General features: G+C 36.6%; 3 protein-coding genes across 6 annotated transcripts in view; 1 reads left to right on the top strand and 2 right to left on the bottom strand.

Annotated features, from left to right (window-relative positions):
• LOC110830060 (uncharacterized) overlaps positions 1–20,340 on the top strand; it is a 31,025-nt gene extending 10,685 nt beyond the window's left edge. Inside the window, exon 7 of one of the 2 annotated variants that reach the window (XM_087347991.1) lies at positions 4,775–20,340. In XM_087347991.1, the coding sequence (XP_087204117.1) occupies positions 4,775–4,784 (10 nt within the window). In that variant the 3' untranslated portion in view covers positions 4,785–20,340. Of the gene's footprint in view, positions 1–2,691; positions 3,675–4,774 lie in introns of those variants that run through there. The other variant, XM_087347989.1, reaches the window with a different exon arrangement.
• On the bottom strand, positions 638–7,537 carry LOC110830057 (uncharacterized). Its single transcript, XM_022064449.2, has 4 exons — positions 7,300–7,537; positions 6,167–6,253; positions 4,781–4,857; positions 638–4,379 (listed from the first exon to the last, which is right to left on the bottom strand). The coding sequence occupies exons 1-4, from the start codon at positions 7,535–7,537 to the stop codon at positions 4,332–4,334; spliced, it is 450 nt and encodes a 149-aa protein (XP_021920141.1). The 3' UTR covers positions 638–4,331.
• The window catches only part of Sclp (leucine rich repeat containing protein 20 sclp), a 34,081-nt gene continuing 23,861 nt past the window's right edge, over positions 10,550–20,769 (bottom strand). For all 3 annotated transcript variants that reach the window (XM_022064447.2, XM_087347992.1, XM_087347993.1), the window contains exons 3-4: positions 17,567–17,734; positions 10,550–15,654 (exon numbers count right to left, since the gene is read on the bottom strand). In XM_022064447.2, the coding sequence (XP_021920139.1) occupies positions 15,491–15,654; positions 17,567–17,734 (332 nt within the window). In that variant the 3' untranslated portion in view covers positions 10,550–15,490. The remainder of the gene's footprint in view (positions 15,655–17,566; positions 17,735–20,769) is intronic.

The raw sequence follows: 20,769 nt of genomic DNA, 5'->3' as shown, positions 1-20,769 counted from the left end.
ATGAGGCAGCTGATAATTTGAATATATCTAAAATAGGTAATTATATGAAATGCACAGCATATAAAATAAAAGTGTATTTTATGCATGTTGAAAATAAAACTTTTTCATAAAATTACTAAAGCATCATAGTGCAACAACATGATAACTACAATACTCTACATTGTGGCTTATGTTAATGGAAGAATATTTTCTTTTGGTATGAATTTATTTATTTTATTGTTTTTCCCCTATTTCTGATTTATTCCTTTCTTTGATTATTTCATTTGCTGTTAGGATTCCAATAGATGAAGAATTTTTGGTCATGATACCACTCGTATGAGAGCAGTAGATATGAAACATGTCATCATACAAATTAAATATATCAAATTGAGATGATATATAATTTTCTTTCAACAGACCAAACTATATCTCACAGCCACTAGGTTGCTATTTTCTGTTTTCCTGAAAAGTACCTTGAACATTCCATACTTTCTGAAGACATTATTTTAGAAATTCTCGAAATCATATACTGAATGACAGTAATATTACATTATAATATTAGTTGCACAAGATGCAAGAAAGAAAAAAGAAATCCAAGTTAACTTTACTTATCTGTAATGGTTTATAGAAGAGTTTATGTTGCTGTGATCTATGATAGTGGAGGCAATGCATATGTAACTTTTATTGAGAGTCTTAGCTTACATATGTACAAGATTATTTTTAATGCATACTGTACATTATTTTCTTAGACTTTTTATTTGTACAGTATTTTACAGCACTGTATACATTTAATACTGTTCTTCTTCTACTTCTATGGCTCTCCGGTCCGTATTCGGTCCATGGCCTCCTCAATTCTCCTCTTCCATTCGGTCCTCTGTTAGGTCCGTCTGTCCGAGGCTTCGATTGAGGTTTCGAAACATCTTCCTTTTACGGCGCAAGGTCGTTAGCCTTGCGACCAACCCCCAACCTGGAGGGCCAGGGTACCTGTCTTAGGCTGACCGATCCCCCTCGACCAATCTGGCTAGGGAGGCCTTACCAGTAGCTATGCTACCGCCACTGAGGTACTCAAGCCCCACCACCACGACAAGGTGCAGGTACCATTAAGTGGGGGTTTTATACTGTTACATGCATTAAATACACTGTACATGGTTTGTTATGAAATTTTACTGTATAATAACAACAATGAAAATATACATACATGCACTGTACAGTAATGTACTTTTAATTTCTATACAGTGAATTCAAATACATTATATTTATAGTTATACATCAAAGGCCAGCTCTGGGGCCCACCCAGCCTCCTATCTGATGGGTACCACGGTCTTTTCCTGGGGTAGAGTGCAGCAAGGTCATGATGTTGACCACTTACCCGTATCTAATGCAAAGGTTAAGAATGAGCAGGAGCTGTACCCTCTCTCCCTCCAAGTGCCTTCATGGCATGTAGTGGGACTGCTTTACTTTTTACATCATAGTATTGTGTTTTAAAAGTTCTATTATACAACATTTTACATTTATTTTAATAGTACATGTACTGTCTTTCAGAATGATTTTGGCTTTAGATCTACACTTATGGCTACAATTACCATTTTGGGTATTAATGAATCAAGTCCATTAAAACTGAAAATGTCCACTAGATCAGATCGTGTATTAAATCTGAAACCCATTAAATCTAGGGTTCACTGTAATATGTTTGGCTATGTGGATCAAGTACATCAAATATGTGATGTTCTCAAAACAGTTACAAGAACCATTAGAACCTAATGATAAATGTTAAAAGTTAATTTGTTTTTACTTTACATCCAGTATTTCCAAGTTCCTTACAGAATATTTTAAGTGTGATTTACGACTGTAGAATTTGATGCTGGAATGTGAGTTGTGGCTTTCAACAAAGTTATTTGATCATTTACAAAGTGAAAATATTACATGCATTTCAGTGTAGTGTTCATGAATAATCTGTAATTTATAATTATAAAAATTTCAATCGCCAAACCAACAGACAAAAATAACAAATTTCTGGGGGGTTTTTAAAAAAAATTGCATACCGTTCAGTGTACTGATATATAAAATTATGCATACAAACAAAACTGTAATTTGTAAACAGTTTTGTTTGTATGAATGATTTTAAATTTATGTTTATCCAAATATTGATACCATCCAGTATCAGGGTGATATTCTATGGCAGTTGTCCCCAACACGGTGCCTGTGGGCACCATGGCGCCCGCCAAGGCTTTATTTTGGTGCCCACGTTGTTACGGAAAGAGGTTATACTGAATAATGAAGGCCATTCAACCATGAACATTATAAAATCAAAGCACAGATCTTGATTTACTGACGCCCACCTTGACGATTGTTTGCGAGCAGCAACATCATCCTACACTCCCAAATTTGAAAAACTGGCCGATGAAATGCAGCGCCAAACATCACACTAACTTCCCACTTGAGTAATAATAATTGTACTTACAAAATTACGTATTTTTGATTGCATAATTTCTTGTATCATTAAACGTTGTGTTGTTTCGTGTATTATTTGGTGTCCATATCTTATTTGTCCAGAGAAAATAAAATTTTGCTTTGTTAATTGGTTGGTGCCTGCCACGATCTCATAAACTCTCAAATGTGCCCGTAGGCACAAAAGGTTGGGGACCACTGATCTATGGCATGACTCCATGTGGTGTTTGATGTAAATTAGCCACTTGATTTTTTGTTTCTTAGGTGCATTTCAAACAAAACAATGAAATATGAAGACATGGGAAGAGATTCTGAGTAACTGAAACATCTCTGTGTACACATGGAAACTCTCGGTGTTTGCTTGTGGCCATTTCTCCATCTTAGTATTATCACTTGAGTCTTTAAATGCAGAAAGTATGAAAATATTCATGTGCTTGTAAATAATAGGCAAGTACAGCTGTAATTATGGAAGAAATTCTGAAATTAGTATTCATTGTTAATATTGTGTTGGCAACCTTTCATAAAATGGAAGACTGGAGGATTACTTCGTTTAAAGACTGTACTGCCTATCACTACCAAAACATTAAACAAATCAGATCAGATATAAAGATTGACAACTAAAATGACTACTGATATCTCTCTAAATGCCAGTAAGATCTGATTAAAAAATATCCCATTTGACCGGAGATAAAAGTGTGACAAGGAAAGGTGCAGGGTGACTGAGTCACCGGCAAGGAGACATATTTCTTCTCTGTTTTGCTGACAAAGTGTGACTTAAAAACAAATGTTTTGAAATATGCTGGTAGGACCTTTCTGTCTATAATGCAAAAAAATGTCTGACTGAAATAACCTCACGTCAACATGGCTGGAGCACGAAGAAGAAGAGTAACTAAATACCGAATTTTTTTAAATGTTTCCCACACTGAAACACATATTGAAATATGTAAGCGAAGTGGTGTTATACATGTCTAAACATTTTATTGTATGTAAAACTATGACTCAAAATGTTTTAGTATACTCATCACATGATCCTTGTTATGAATGCTTGCACTTGTATGTAGAAATTTGTGTGTGCATGTGATGTATGTTAAATCAATTATGTATGTTTACTTGCATTCAGTAGGCGTGGGTTTCACCCTTCAAAGATGCACTAAGTACTGCAGTGTTTCTGTCAGTGCTATGCTAAAATGTAAATAACCCATACACAAGTACCAAGATGAAATTAAATGTATATTTTTTTCCCTGTGGCTCCTGTAGTTGAAAATTATATTTTAACAATGTGTTCGCTGACAAAGTTTAACTCAGTGTTCACTTCCCAGCTCCCAACAGGAACTGCTCTTTTATAGGTATAAGTTGATTCTGTTGTTTTTATGAAACAGTACTTGGCTTATATAGCAAAAGACCTTGTAGTGTTCGATAGTGGACCATGCCATTCCACCTGCAAAGCTGGGAAATGACATTTGTGTTCAACTTATTGAATATACTGTATTTCAAAATATGATATGGCAATGCAATCAACTGCATTGTGAAGGTTTAGCCATCAACCATTTTTTGTGCATATTCTGTTTTAAAAATTTGGATGAATTTTAACTATAATACGAGGGTGGTTCAAGGTTGACCTGGATTTTTTTAACAAAATGTGTCTGCACCAGAATGACGAAATATCCTTCGTACCTGATGGTGGCAATACTACTCTCATTTCCACACATATAGTGCTTCTGCATTAGAAGCAGTGCAAAATGGCGTTGGACACTAGAACAACGCTATATCATAAAGTTTTCTGGTGACACTTCAAGTGAAATCGGCTGAAATTCTCCGCAGGTTAAGTGCATATGTGGAAGAGACCTTGTCACGTGAAGTGTGTGTTCAGAAGAGCAAATATTCTGAAGGCCGTGAACAGGTCGTTAATCGTCCACATGATCCTGTACACCCGACATTTGGCAAGGAGGTGACTGGAAAACATGCATGTTATAAAGTCACTGGGCAGATTGTTGACTGCAGAAAAAAAAATGAAACACTTAAGGGCTTGATTCCAGTTATAACACAGGCAATTTCTTTCCACCCATAATCTGTTGTCTGTTTTGACTTCTCTCACTGAAACATCTGAGAACATTAAATCGTGTGTGCTTTACTTAGTTTGGAATGTTAGCTCTGATGGATATAAAGCATTTTCACGCCACTCACAGAAGGAGTTTTTTAATAAAGAAGATTGCTAAACAAAATGGTACATTAGATTCTTCATAGTAAAATTATCTTGTGGGATGAGTAAAATCTCGTATTAATCATACTCAAAATAGTTTGTGCGTGAGTTTGCCTCCACATGAATTGTGATTCTTTCTTTTTGTAGATTTACCTGATGCAGTGGGCTGTGGAGATAAAATTCCCCTCTTTCCAACGCAGAGCACTTGAAACATGGATCCAGTGAACACTCTGAAAGTACGTCGTAATTAATACTATATAACGAGCATGCCTACCGATTTTCGGGACTGGGAATCTGCTCCATGGCCGTCCATGAAAGCATTCGGTGTGGTTTCTGATCGTAGGTCAGTGGTGGCCTTACCAGTCGGAATTAGATAGTGAGGGAGCGTGTGATATAAGCACAGCTAGTTGGTGTCTTCGGCGACACCGTGTATACCCTCGTTGGTTGCTGATGTTTCTGAACATGCTTCATCCATCTTATACCCTGAAAATGGAGAGGTTATGTTTCTCCGAAACGTCTGTAACCACCCACCATTGCAACACACAGGACTACACGGTGTCACAACCAGGAGACCAAAATCCGAACTCTCGCCACCCCGTAGTGAAAACTTGAATTGTCATATTGTTTCTTCAGCCAAAAGGGTAGGCCTACTTCATTTCATACGTTATAATTATGGTACCAAATAAACAAATATTTTTCTTTTCTTTTTCCGTTGACGCAAATTCCGTATACTACAAATTCACAAATTTAGGGTGCTATATTGTAAACCCTTCAACAAATAATTACATCGATCAGAGTCCAATTTAAGAAGCTTAAAATCTTTCTGTTTAAACATTTCCCCGTCTTTACGTAACACGAATGTTTATTGCTGTCACGAGGTCGCCACAAAATTGTATCCTCAGCCGCCAGAATGCAGTCCATACCTCCGTATCTTATTCTTCAAGGTCATTGTAGCATTGAAAATGCCTGTCTTCAGGGATGCTGCTGTGTCTTGTAATCTGTTAGAAGTGAACAGACATTTGAGAGGTGCTTCCTGCCTCCATCATAAGGGCGATTAATGTTTGCGTTCAAGACCAATCCTCTCTTCAGCTTCCTTTCTTCTCGGGTCAGGCAACTTAATGCCTGTATCGACCTCAAGATCTCTTCCAGCGACTTTGTGATTTCTCTCTCACTGTCTTCCATCATGTCTTCTGCGACTTGTCTTTGAGTCATATTCTCTGCCTATCTAGTCTTCCGGTTTCTTATTCCTGATCTAAATTTTATCACATATTCTGGTATTGTTTTGCTCAGTCGTGTGTATCCAACAAAAGTTATGTTTCATTTAATGTATCATAATTAATAGTAATTTTCGTATTTATTGATTCATAATGTTTTTATTTTACAATATTGGCTACTTCATTTGTGGAGAGTGCTGTTTTTACATAATTCAACTACAACACCACTTGCACGCAAGGCCTGTTTTAACTTGAAACTGGACTTTGAAGATCAGAATAAGCTTGATTTTACAAGATGGCATCCTAGATCACATTTGGCACGTACCATTGATACAGGAAAGCGGATCTCTGCACTGCACGGTAGGAGGAGGTCCTCCAAGGAGTAAAAGCACAGCACATTCGTCTCCCTCGTCTGAAACAAACAAGCATCGGTCTTGAAATCTCGCCCAGTTTCAGATTGTAGATCTTTGAACGCAATCATGAAAAGTTGCATTAATTCATAGTAAATCACAGGCAGTCCTTCGTTTAGAAATAAACAGGACGTTTTTGTTCCGAAAAATTACAAAGCGTGCTGATCTTGACAATGTGGGCACTCTGAGCGGACTATGGTAGCCGTTAACAAATTCCATGCTCCAAAGCCAATGAAAGAATTCAGACCTCCCCCTCCTCATCGTCAAAAGTACAGCATTGCTACACTGAGAGTTCTGAGTTGTTTTCACTTACCTACACTCATATTCTTGTTACAATGTTGTATTTTGCTGTAACTTTGAAGCACGCAATTAAGTGGTGGTTGCTACAGCCAGTGGTTCACGTTTTGATTAAGTGTAAAAAAAAGGGGGAAGAAAGAAATTAATCGGTAAACGCATTCCGGATAAACCATTAACATTTTTCGTCGGCTTTGGCTCTCAGAGGGCTGTTAAGCCACGGATTATTATTATCATCATCAGGGAGGGGGAAAGATAGAAAGTCGCAGTAGGGAATATTCACTAAAATGATAGGGGCTTTTTAGTAACAAAGCCCGCCGTTGGACTGTGTCCTGAATCGGGATGAATACAATTAACGTTATTTTTTATTACTTTACAGTCAGTTTTAATAGTAATCTCCTATCTATGCAAATTTCTGCAAGTGTTCGCTTTTAATCATATTTTCAAACTAGAATTGTGTATGCATTTCTCATTTTATCCATGCGTTGTACATTTGTGCAAAGTTCAAAATATGGTGCAATTTTCACATTATGTTGTGTTTCCATCTTCTTAGTAATTTACTTTGCCCCTCCTAGGTCCAGAATATTTTCCTCAGGATTTTTATCAATCATCTTCAACAATGTACACTCCGATGGGCGAGAGAACGCCCATTTTAAAGAAAATATAAAAGTTGTAGACGTATATATTAATATTTTGGTTTTTCCTATAAATAATCTTAATATTTACAAGAACAAAACACTAATAATGATCATACTTAGCTGCGTGATGCATTTGGCGCAACAACCACAGAATGATGAATTTGGCACTAAGATGGCATTCTGGGCGCAAGGTAACTCGGTAACTGTTGTGCAGTTTACAGTTTGGCAGTAGTTCTGAAGGCAGACGAATGGCGACACAACGGAAAGACATGCTCCCAGGACAAGTAGCTGAAGTGTCATCTGCGACGTATAGGGAAGTGTCAGGCAGCCAGGGACAGTTTGGGTGTTTTTCATGTTTTCCCGTATTCTGAACATAAAATGGCAAAAGAATGACTACGTTAATAATGTATCACAGTATGGAAACAAAATATAACACAAAAATTGTACAGTGAAAAAGAATTATGCAATTTTGAAGTCATGTTTTGACGTAAATACGTCTATAAGGAAGGGTCATTCGGCAAAAAAGTGTAACGTAAAAAGGAAACGAAAAAGTGTAACAATGGTTACCTAGGGAACGTCGTCTGTTTACTCGGCATTATTGTTACCTAGGAAACGTCATCTGTTTACTTAGCGTTGTTGTTACCTAGGAAACGTTACATTACATTTCATTACATTACCTTACCTTACCTTACATTACATTTCATTACTTTACATTACATTCAGCTACCACAGAGCCATCTTAAGCGTAACTAATTCAAGTTGATTAAGCAATGTTTTAATCAAACTTATCTCAATTGTAAAGCATGTATAAAGGAAATATTTAGAATAAAGCCAATATATAAACTTTCTTTCCGTATAGACGTATTTACATCAAATTCTCCGGAACCGTGGTTCCACTGACAACTTTTTTTCATAACTTTTCTAGTATTTCGGGAATCACCGGACGGTCTATTCTTTCCACATTCTTGTACCAGTAATTTGCATGATTTATTTATTTCGACATAAGCCACATCCGTAAAATAACTCCTCATTTTCGACATTCGTCATAAGACCGCCCTTCACGTTTCTGACACGGAATCCATCGCATCTACCCAGAGTCACATTATCCTCACCGCCGTGAAAACCGCAAATATCACATATTCTGTTTTGTAACATACATCTCACCTTTGTTCTTTTCGGGAGGTGTGGGTTCCGATATCTGAAATCTGTTATTCTCACTGAAATATCGCTTTTTATCTTCTAATACTAGAGATCGGTAAAATGCTGACTGGTAACAGGATCTTGGTATAAACCGTGAACGCACGGACGATGCACCTTACTATAGCTGAAGTCTAGAACACACGGTCGACACAGACCAACAGCAACACTGTTATTGTGTTATGGCCTTGCGTCGTGTGTTACGTAAGTCAGAGTCGTAATTGAGCAGTATGCATGTCCACAGTGAGATGTGAGATTTACAGGACAGTGAAAATGCAGATTGATATTGTAGATGGTTACAAACATTTATGGGGTAACTCACGTACACACTGAAGATGACCTATGACACACGGTGTTCATGTTGAGTGAGTGTGAACTTCAAAACAATTTTTGAAGCTTCTTTCGCAAATGACTCTCAGACAGTGTACTTATGTGTTTTCATAAAGTTTTTTACATGGCTAAAGATGTAAATATAGTTTATATTCACACTGTAGTAGGGGAAATTTTTAAGGCTTGGGCTGTTTTGTGACATTGCCCACCTCAGGTATTTGTGGTTGCATGTGGTGGGAAATAGTTTTTTTAGGTTTGTCAACGTGCAGGAAACAGCTGATCATAATATTACCGCCATTGGAAAATTGTTATTTTACAGCATCAAGGTTTTTGTTTATAAGCTGGCTGAGTAAGTATTTGTTTTATTATTAATAACACAGTTTCATATTTTCTTAAAGAAATGGAAACACGTTTTACACCACATGAAAATGTAAAGCTACAACACTGTGCATTGAACTTTGCCAGCATGCTGTATGGAGTTCATTTAAATATTTTTCTGAATTTAGACTCGTACTTTTAAAAACTTATTGGTACTTATAAGATATGTGGATATATGATTTCAGTTTTTATCTTTCTTCATATACCACAAAGTAAAAAATGTGTGGAGAGACCAAAATTGTCCGAAGAACTAGAGAAAAAGGTCGTAAGTGGATTTTCCAGCTCTAAGGTATTTGTTGGATACGTGAAAGATTTTATCCAGCATATCAAATAATAACAAAGTGCTTCTGATGTTATCAACCATGAGATACATCGCTTATCAGAATTTGTGGGATATATTGGAAAGTTCAAAAAGTTTGTGTGGTTGAATGTGTAGATCAATCTGAGCTGTGTGAAACTGCCACCATCCTGTTGAGACGTTCCCTTTCACAAATGCATGAAACGGTCTCCACAAAATTTTTGCTGGAAAAAAAAAAAAAATTATATTTATACAGCATTTTGGCAGAGTCAGTATTGCACAGCTTGCTAAGCTTTTCTGCCAATTCCTTGTCACTGCAAATCAAATAAAGAATAATAATGATATAATGGTATAATCTGTGCCCTCTAGTGCATCCATTGGCTGTGTTGGAAAATGCTGAATTTAAATTAAACAAACTTTTGCAGCTTAAAAGCCAATGTATAGTGACGGTTTTTAAGTAAATGGATGATATTATGCCATTTTGTAGGTTCCGGAGAATGCTGTATAATAGCTTACTTATTTACATTAAAATTTCACTTTATAGTATGATTATTTATTTCTTCTTTCCAATACTGCAGAAAAGGAATTCCTCTGATGCAATTGATTTGACTTCTTGTCTCTCAGCAGTTCCTACACATTTAATAGTTGCAAAATCCACTAATAAATATTAAAAATGCAACAGAAGAGACTAATATTTTAAACATGGTTATGGGTGATATACTGTAATACTACAAAGCCTCATTTGTCAATTCCACTCTGTGTGAGGTTATTGCTTATCACAGATGCAGATTTGTCTGTACCATCTAATCAGCACACGAGCCAAACTTGGTGCCACATTAATGATACTGCAAATGAAATGCCTGTCAACCATTGACTCTAATGCACGTGATAATTGCTAAACAAAGATGTTGATGATTATTCACTGCCTGAGATGATCAGTTGTGTGGTATGATCATTCTTCAGTTGAGACTTTCAGAAGACCAAGACTTAGAATTTGTGAAGCTCTGCATAAAAGGAATGGCTTTCGTGTCTGTCTTGAGGAACAGCAACAATGCTACAGCATTCTCTTGTTTTTTTTTATATTTTTAACAAAGTCAGAATGAAGGGAACAATGGAGGTCAGCATATTCATTTGTTCAGCTTATGTAAAAAATTTAAACAGTCTTCATAAAAATGTAGATTTTATTCTGATAAATATAAAGTACAGATAAATATGTGTTCACATGAAATTGCATGATAAGGTTCTCTGAGAAGCTACATCCATATGACAGTAACAGTAATAAATAGTTCTTATTAAGTATGCTGTTAAATGTGCTCAATATGGATGTGTGGGAAGTTAAAGTTTCAAAATCCATTTATTGTATGAATCAGTGACACAGAACCTTATACATTGGACAATGTTAGTTCAAGAATTGTATGTCACTGAGTTGTCTCATAAATTAGAATATTTTATAAATTAAACAAAGCAATTCCTTCCATAATAAGTGCTAAGGAAGCAAACAAGACATACTACAAGTTTTGACTTTACAGTAATTTTATCCTGATTAGCCTGGCTGATAGAATACTTGGACAAAATGTTATACATACAAATGAATGGATGTAGCAACATACTCGTATTACTTATGCAGTGTAGAAAATATGGTAATTTAACATGATATTTGTAGGTTGGCTGGCTGCAGTATTAAGTGAATTACAAATTAAGCTGTGATATAACATTCTGCAAAAAGAAACCCTATCTTGTATAACTTTTGGGAAAGGGTGAACACTGGAAATGCTCTTGTTTTGTGTACATGCATAGAATAAACTTACCTAACTAACCGTATGAATGTTTAAAATCACATAGTGGTTATTAATATTACTTTTCTGCATGAAAAGATAAAGTTGTCACTGCTTAAATAAGGATTGCTCCATGAAGGCATATGACAGAGTAGAGGTTAGCTCATGCACTCTGGCCCCTTGTACCTATTGTATAGGGCAGGTGGGCTCCAGAATTGATCTTGACAAGTTGGTAAAGAAGGAACCCCTTGTGCTGCCAGGCATTGAACCCAGGTCAGCCAGCTCATACCCAGTCACTTTACGGACTGATATACCTGGCTCTTATTGTATATGTAGTTATGCATTTTTTATCCCTTACTTTCATTACACAACTGATCTTGAGTTCTGGGAAGATTAAATACTTGCAGTCTATTTAAATGTGGTATAGAATAAAGGTACATGCACACAAACAATAATGAAATTCAAAGGTATGAATGTAACTGGTGTGTGCCGAACAGTAAATGCGTCCACACCAAAGTGGACATGTAGTGTTTCAGAGTGAACGTCGCTTTGGTGCTGTATGTAGCACACACACTATGCATGAGCTGTGAACGCACAGTGCCCTTACATATTGGGTGCTCCACACACACTTTTCAGAAACTCTGGTGTGTATGCAGCTTAAAAGACAGAAGCACTGCATATGTTTATAAAATGATTATTGGGATTTCACTTGCTTGCATTTTGTTTTAAAATTGACAGTGATCTGAAACCAATACAAGCATTTTTAGTTCCTGAGATTTCTGATTATAGTAACCTTCGTCCACCGTTTCAAGTGCATGTGTCCAACATTTTAAACAGCCTAGCTTTATCAGATTAAGGCACATTTGGAGAAAGCAATTTGACTTTTACAGCAAAGCAGTTGAAAATATAACAAAATGAAAATGTTAAAGTGACTAACATTCACTGACAGTGCATCACACTCTTATATATCAAGATTAAACTGGACACTGTGCGCCATTTTAAATATTAAAAATGTTTGCAAGGTGTTTATAAAAATATATAAAACTAAGGAAAAGATCGCACAGTATGTGTATAGTTCTTTGTCATAAAATGTTATTTGTGGCAATGGGACAGGATGGGCTTCTCATTTAAACCAATACTCTGATTAGTTCATTAAACTAATAAATGTTTTCTTAAGGAATTTTTGAGCATGCAATGGAGATACTGCTTTGAAAACTAAACTCAGTTAATGCTAATTAATGCATTGTCTTATTTTCTCTTTTTGAAAGACAATGGGACCATTATTTCACTCCACATTATTTTGACTGGTAAAGAAAGGTGAAAATAATTAAAATCTTAATTTTCTCAAGAATTTGAGAGGTTGTTATATGTACTAACAGAATGGTTATGTATGTGTATGTATTAAATAATTGTTATATTAGTATCAGACTAGTTCTGATGATGAGCTGAAATAGACATCAGAAATGGCAAGGGAAAAAGAGCAGGATAAATTAAAATCAAAGAGGATGAAAATAAATGCTGAATCAAACAGTATAAATAAGAGTTTCCAAGAATTATGTATATAAAAATAACCTGCAATGGACTGAAAAGTAATGCAATAACATTGTGGATAGAGAAACTTGAAGATAAGGAACCCCCCCCCCCACAGATAGCCTATATGCACTTCAGTTTATCAGGCAACAAAACTGTACAAGTGGTTGTAAGTAGGAATGGCAGCATCTCCATTTATGTTGAGCGGTTGTAACACCACGTGGGCTTGCAGATTGATACCAACATTTCTGAGGAAAATAAGGCCTCCAGAAGACCAACACTGACATATTCACCAAAGGATTTGCATACTTTGTTTCCTTGCTACATTTTAACATATGTAAATAACTTTTCCACTGTAGATACTACCAGAAATCTAAACTTTCATTATCAATTAAATATTTCCAAGAAGGGACATTGTTGTACTCAAGTATTTATACCAGAGGGAAATGTCCATTCACCATGACATCTCTGCAGTATTCACAGATTAATTGCTGATCATTTTATAGGACATTGATATACTCTGGTGAACCACCATTGCCAACCAAGTCATGTAGTGTTTAAACACATTCACTCATTTAATTGCCATTAGCAGCAAAATTTTCTTTTGTCACAATGGCATTCCATCCCCAGCTTTAATAACAGGAAAACACACTTTCATGTAATTGGTTATCTTATGGTGGATTCAGTTACGGAAAATGAATATTTATTGGCCATGCATGATCAGTTACATGCACTCCAGATGTCCATGTGCTGCAGTAGTGTACTTCTGTACACTTTACCCTAGATTTGAAGTTCAGCTGGTAGCACCATAATACAGGGATTTAAATCCTGTTCCTGTATGACAAAGGTTAATACTGTGAAAATTATGTTTCTTTGAATGCCATAAATTAAAGCATATTTCATTTAATATAAAAGTATATAAGCAACACAATAATATGATTTGAAAATAATATTTCACAAATTGCAGTTATTTTTGTTACAGGTCTGTTTCATTATACGATAATTTTGAAACGGTGACATCTATGAGATCATCACTAAATTACACTATTATGATGTTGAATATTGTCCATTGTTTGAGGTGTATCTGATATAGGCATACATGACATTTTGGGAGTTAGTTATACTTGTATACTTATATGATTGGTTGCCACTGTATTTACATGTTTTATTACTTTTTATTTGTATATTTGTGCCACCCCAGTACTCTAGTGGTTAGCATATAGGCATTAGTATTCTAAATATCATGGTTTCAATTCAGTTCTCTCCACCAAGTATTAATAATAAACAAACAAGTCTGCTGAAGATGAAAGTAGATCCAACTCCCAAAACATTGTACATTTTAAGGGTAACTCAGCTGATGGAGAATTTTCAACATGAAATTAGTATAATAAATCATCCATTATCACAAAACGTTTTGAAAAACATTTACTAAATGCCATACTTTATGTATATTAAGCTTATTATTTTAACTGTCCCTTATATGGAGTCCTTGTATTATATCAAAATATAGCAAGATGATTCTTTTCTTTTGCCTTAAAAGGAAATGCAGATTGCTCAGAATAACAATATCAATGCCCTCAGTGATTCACTATAAAATGCAACACTCACTGACTACCCATAGATCTGTAGATATCTAGGGACTGATTGGCTATCCTTATTCCTACCTACACACCATGCTACTTATTGGATTAGCCATATTTACTTTGGAATCAGTTACTCTCAAATTCTGTAAAGATATATCAATGAGTTTTTTTCACTTTTTTGTATTAATAGGTATAGTTGCAAATATTTGTACCACTTTAATAAATATAAAAGGTAATTACATTAAGTGCTCTAAACACACAACAATCCATCTGTAACTTTTGGAATCTATCAGATATTTTATTTTGTGTGATTAAATTACATGTAAGACTGATATACAGAATTAATTTGTAAATTTTATGTTTCAGATTAAAATCATTATTCAAAAATAATGATATAATTATAGATTCCAATTCTGATTATTTAAATTTTTATAAAACTCTTCTAACAAGTTTCAGTTAAAAACTACAATATATCTTCTACATTTACCTTATTTAATCTTTGAATGTCATTATTAAGTGAATTTCACAATGTGTCATGCATTATTTGGTAAAAAAATAGTCACATTTGCAAGCTTTGTATTGCACTTTCCTCTTGGAGGATCATGTACTTGCTCAAAATTGTTAATCATTATTCTATACAGTCTATAAAGTAATAAAAAACACTGTTATAACAACAATAAAATAATATTTAATTAGATGATAAAAGACATCAAATAGTATAAAATGTATGTATGAGCAATACAGCATAGCTCAACAAATTCACATAATATCAACACTGCTAAAATTATCACTGGAGACCTAATTACAGATGAGATTTTGACATTACTTTCTGAGTTTACTTATGTGGTATTCTGGTTACCATCAGAAATTAAAGATATATGTTTAAACTGAATCATCCATGAACAGAGTTTATGCCTATATTTCTACACATCCAATCTTTCAGAAAATTTGTGTATTACTTAATGTTATGAAATGAACTGACACAAAGATAACAATATGTTACTGCAATTAGGCCTCAGATCTGTGACAGAACCCATGACGTTCCACATTCTGCCATCACTCGACTTGGTAAGTTCTGACAGCATGACTGGACTAGAATACCAGGATTAGTTAACAATTTTGTTCCCTGAGGTGGGAGAACTGTGCTAGGACTGTGCCCAGAATGTTGTGCATGGGCTGGCCCAGAATTACTCCAAAGTGAGCAAATGCTAACACCCTACACAGTAAGGTCTTCCCAGTCCTCTAGCTGTCTTGGGCTAAGGTGTATCCTCAGTGATGTCACTGTCTGGAGGGCGTCATGGCATCGGGGGCTCAGTGGATTATCCGTCAGATCCACTTCTTGCAGTGAGGGTGTCTCCTGTAATCGTTCTACCTCTACATCTGTAACAGTTCAGTTGATTAATGTAGCTTAAGGAAGTAATTTCTGTTTATTCTCATAACTGTTTCAAAGTTGTAAGTGTATCTGTGGGCAGAATGAGAGTTACTGAACATTAAAGCAGGTGGTACATATAGTTACCACTGGTCAATGTATATGTGGAGCTGGGGTAACTCAGTCTGTATAGGGACTGGCTATGGACTGAATGACCTTTGTTCGATCCTCAATGGGGACAGAGGATCCTTCCTCTAGCCTCTGCATCCAGACTGGCTCTGGGGCTGATCCAGCCTCCTATCCAATGAGTACCAGGGTCCTTTCCCAGGGGTTGAGCGCAGCCAGGGCGTGACGCTGACCAGTAACCCCAATCTAGTGCTAAGGTTAAGAAATGTAGGAGCTATACCTCCTCCTTCTCCATGACAAAATCAATTGCATAAATTCTGTATCTGCATCATTGCTGCCAAACTTGATCAAAATTTCTTCTCTTGATAGTCTCTTGTCCAGGAATCAGCTTCTGTTTACCTCTCTCTCACTCTCTCACTCTCTCTCTCTCTCTTTTGTGTGTGTGCGTGTGAAACCGCAGTTTTCCAATCTTCCACATTTATATTTTCAGTAACTTTCATCATCAAGTTTTGAAAATCAATTGTGGTTTGATTAACATTATTACAAGCTACTTCAGCTTTTAACAATGTTCCAAATACATTTTATTGCATTTAGGTAAGTGATTTGGGGGTGATCATATGATTTCATGATCTTGATCTTGACATATGGAATCTGACATATTTTGGTGACGGACATTGAACCCAACCAGGCTGAAGTATACAGATGTTGTTATGTCCTTGTTTTATTTATATTATTTCTGTCAAGACACTCCTGAATTTGTACTTTTTCAATGCCAATGTCCTCTGACTTTGGCATTTAAAAGCAGTAGTAGTTTATTCATATGCATACAATGTTATCGAGTTGAGATATTTAGACAGTATGGATACATTTTAGATAGTTTGGTGGAAGAGTGGGAACTAGCATTTCCATGACCCACTTCAAAAAAATCTTTTCAAGTGAATTTTTTTGGTGGTAATTGCCATTCTTTGTTTTTTTATTTAGAAAACAGGTATGCTCAATAATAAACCCCTTATCCAAACAAAAATATAGAATAATTAACCACCACATACCAGCACACTTGCTCTTCGTAAGTAGACATAAGGTGACAGACAAAGCACTGATCATTTCCCACTCATCACAAGCATCAATTCCTTCTCTCACCACAGTACTTTAAATTAGTTTGCATACTCTCCATATTTAAAGTCAGTGTAGCAGATGGTACAATTCTAGCCAGAAAATTTTAAGGGAATAGAGTACTTGGAAGAACTAGGCATAGATGCAGGACAATATTACAATCATGGAGAACATGAATATTCCAAAGGTGTTCTTTGCACCACATCACATGCAATGACATCAGCAGGGTGACCAAAGGAATAACAAATGTAACAGTGGCATCCAAGGTCACTGTTGCTAATCTGTTGACTTGCAACAATGTGAACTGAGGTTACAGTTGTAACAGTGCGCTGAAAGATGTTACAGACAGACGTGGACAAGCCCATGAGGTGTTCTTCGCTTATGCTGAAGCATAGAAACACCTGGAAATGGCTGTTAAAGAAATAGTCCGAGGATTTAGATTGGATTGGTCTGGCTCAGGATGGGAAGCAGTGACAGGCCTTTGTGAACATGATAAATACCTTTTAGTTTAATTACTGGTGCCCAGCTGAATTATCATTATTAGCTTTTGATTAGGGCGACCGATCAATTCAGTGCAGTCTCAGAAGAGTTACTGGCATAATAATGATATATACATTATACTTCATAAGATTTATGGATATAAGGCATGTAAGTTTTAGTAATATTTTTGTTGTAGTTACATACCAACAATATGGTTGTTCTGTGCATGCAGGTGTGACAACTTGGGCATCTTGTAAACAACATGTGGCAAAGCAATGTATGCATTGTGGGAAATATCAAGTCTCTCCAGTTCTGCCAAATCTGCCAGCTCCTCGGGTAATTTACTCATCTGATTGTGGGAGAGATTTAAGTCTGAAACAGAAATAAGTTTATTTAATTTTATGTTATAAACTTCATGGACATTCTTGAAAAACTATTGCTTTGCAAACCACAAGCAAACAAACAGATCTCAATTTTCCAACAATACAGAATGTAATATTTTCAAATTTTCTCTTTAAGGGAGTAAAATTACCAAGATTACACAAAGGTAAACAGTTTATATTAAAATATGAAATTCACTGAAGGATCTGTTTGTAGCAGGTAATAACAAACTCCATGAAGTAGAGTCCTTGAGTTGCCAGCTCAGTTGCTCAGATAGTAAAAACCCTCCCTGCTGCTTCTGGAACCTCCATCCTTTTAAATGTAGTAATGTTTTAAGATTTACTAACACTTAACAACAACTAAAACTATGGCTAAGTCCAAAACAAAGAAATCAGTAATATAGTAGACATTCAGAGAGTAAGAGTGCCTAACTTCTGGAGGGTTCCTAATTTGGGAATGTGCAATATTTGCATGAGGGAGGGTCTGCCACCACTGATGAACTCAGGACACTTAAAAGAAAACAACATGCTCAAGTTTTGTCTGGTGAACTAAGCATTCAAGCCACTGATGCAGCTGTAAAAATACTGCAACATTTTCAACATGCTTCAAAATATCATAATCTTCATCTTCCTTTCATGTTCCGACCTCTAATTTGTTTCTTTTGCTTTGAGGTGTATTGATAGGCAAGAGTTCACTCTGTCTGCATTACAAGTGCTGCACAGAGGTTGCTCAGTGCTGCCACTTCCCTGCTTCTGAGCTCGCAGGATGTTTGTTTGGGTCGTCTTCTCATACTGCCTTCACCACGGCTGTTGAGTCACATCCACCCATTTTGGGTTATGCTTAGCTTCCCCTCACCTCTTTCCACCTAGCGAGCTGATCATTGACAAGACTTCCCTTGAATGATCTTCTGGTTCATCAGGTACTAGGCCCCTAGGCCCTCCCACAGCAACAAGATGGTACCAGCAGGAGAGTGTGCTTCAAAATATTTTACTAAATTCAGTTTAATACGAGGTGCGATCAGAAAGTTTCCAGACTGCGCCTATAAAAACCCGTACACTTATCTCAGGTATTAAATTCATCCATCACCCTCGAAGTAGTTCCCCTGGGAGTAAACACAACGATCCCAGCGCCGCTGCCAAGCCTGGAAGCATCCCTGGAAATCTTTCTTTGTCAGCCTGTCAAGCACCATCTGCGATTCTGCCTGAATCTCTTCTATCGTCTCAAATCTCCTTCCCTTTAGCTGAATTTTCATCTTTGGGAAGAGGAAGAAGTCACACGGAGCTAAATCCGGCGATCCGGCAAGATCTTTGAGCTCCTGACAAACGAGAAATCGATTCTGCTTCTGGTCCTCAGACAGGAGCCTTGGCACAAACTTGGCTGCGATGCGTCGCATGTGGAGTTCTTCCTTTAGAATCAGCTGACAGGTCCCATAGCCTATCCCAACAATGTCGCACAAGTCGTTGATGGTACGACGTCGATCTTCGTGAATGGCCTGCCGAATCTTCGTAACATTTTCGGGCGTTGTGCTCGAAGATGGTCGTCCAGAACGCTCGTCATCATCGACAGAGGTTCGGCCATTTTTAAAACGTGAATGCCACACAAAAGTTTGTGCACGACCCATTGCGGACTCCCCAAATGCTTGCTTTAGCATTTCATAGGTTTCCGTAGCCGTTTTGGCGAGTCTTTGGCAAAATTTGATGCACACTCTTTGTTCATGAAAATCCGCCATTCCGAAATCGCAGGAGGGTCGGTGTAATGCACTACCAAAACGCCCGTAACTAAGAAACAAATGCTAATTCGATGATGCCGGCTGGCACACTGATTCACTATGAATGTAGGCCCAACCCCTTAGCGGCAGAAGCTCGTACTACATTCGGTTCGCCCTCTATTGACACAGTCTTGAAACTTTCTTATCGCACCTCGTATATGGTTACTAAAGAAAGGTTGCTATGTATGCATGTTCATTTTGACATCATTATTACAAGTAACACATTTAAGTTTGAATCTTCAGGTGGTATGTAATACAGTTTAGGATCTGTGGTGCCTATTATAGGACTTTAGGGGTGTTTAAAATTGGAAGAAGAGGTTAGGGTAATCACAGTGATTTTTATGGCACTGAATGGCATTGGCAATACAAATGCACAGTGCTTGAGATTATTCTCTGATGACTGATCATCAAGACAGTTCCATATGTCAAGTGGGCACAGAAATTGTGTTGACTCATGTTGTATCATGAAAGCAAATCATAACCAGCTGTTATGAATTTGTTGTAAATAACAGAACCTTATAAAATTAAAAACCTGTGGGTGCCTAATATGGGGAAGACAATATTTTTGGTACTTGTGGGTTATCGGGACACATCGCTTTACAAATAGGTTAGGTTAGGTTAGGTTAATGTGTGTGTGTGGATAAATGACATATACTTGAAAGTTATTATATTTTATTTTAAAAAATGACAAATTATTATATTTTATTTGGATATGCATGAGATGTTAATTCTTGTTACAACCCGTAGTTTTTGCTATATTTAAAGTGCATTATTGTTAATGATGTTTTCAGAAAAAGCGTGTTGCAGACAATAAAACAAATTAACATGCCATCAGTGTTTGGTTTGTCCTCTCTATAAGCTCTACAAAAATCTCTCCAACCTTCCTCTATCATCCCAGCAGTTGCCTGGCATTGCTAGTCAACCTGTCTGCGTACAGGATGGCGCACAAAATGTTTGCCCATTTGTTTTTAATTTCAAAATTATACCGTATGAGAAACAAATTTAAAACTTTGGCGGCAAACTCAGTAGTTGGCAGCAGAACACTCTGCGACTAGCAATGTAGTTGTAGCAAGTCATTCTGTAAGATGGCAGACACCGGGAGGCTGAGGGCTGAACAAAAGCAAAGTGTGGTGGGGGGGGGGGGGTTTCTTTTCTTTCCCAAGTGTTACTGTAACATGTTTTCGTACGCATTGCGGCACCAGGCGGGCTCCTGCTAAACGAACAATACACAGACTCAAGACGCAGTTCAAACAGGAGG

Source organism: Zootermopsis nevadensis, unplaced genomic scaffold (assembly GCF_977971745.1).
Source record: "Zootermopsis nevadensis isolate Lab colony 2312 unplaced genomic scaffold, Znev_1.0 Znev_ptg000012l, whole genome shotgun sequence".
Lineage (NCBI taxonomy): Eukaryota > Metazoa > Arthropoda > Insecta > Blattodea > Termopsidae > Zootermopsis > Zootermopsis nevadensis.
This window is presented reverse-complemented; position numbering and strand designations above follow the sequence as displayed.

Bases quoted from the DNA above. Each gene is read 5' to 3' on its own strand.
- LOC110830057 (XM_022064449.2), bottom strand. From the start codon at position 7,537: ATGAAAAACACCCAAACTGTCCCTGGCTGCCTGACACTTCCCTATACG. The intron at 4,858-6,166 runs GTACGTGCCAAA...ACGTACTTTCAG, and splicing joins TCCGCTTTCCTGTATCAATG to AGTGTTCACTGGATCCATGT. The intron at 4,380-4,780 runs GTAAATCTACAA...CATGTTTTCCAG, and splicing joins TCCACAGCCCACTGCATCAG to TCACCTCCTTGCCAAATGTC.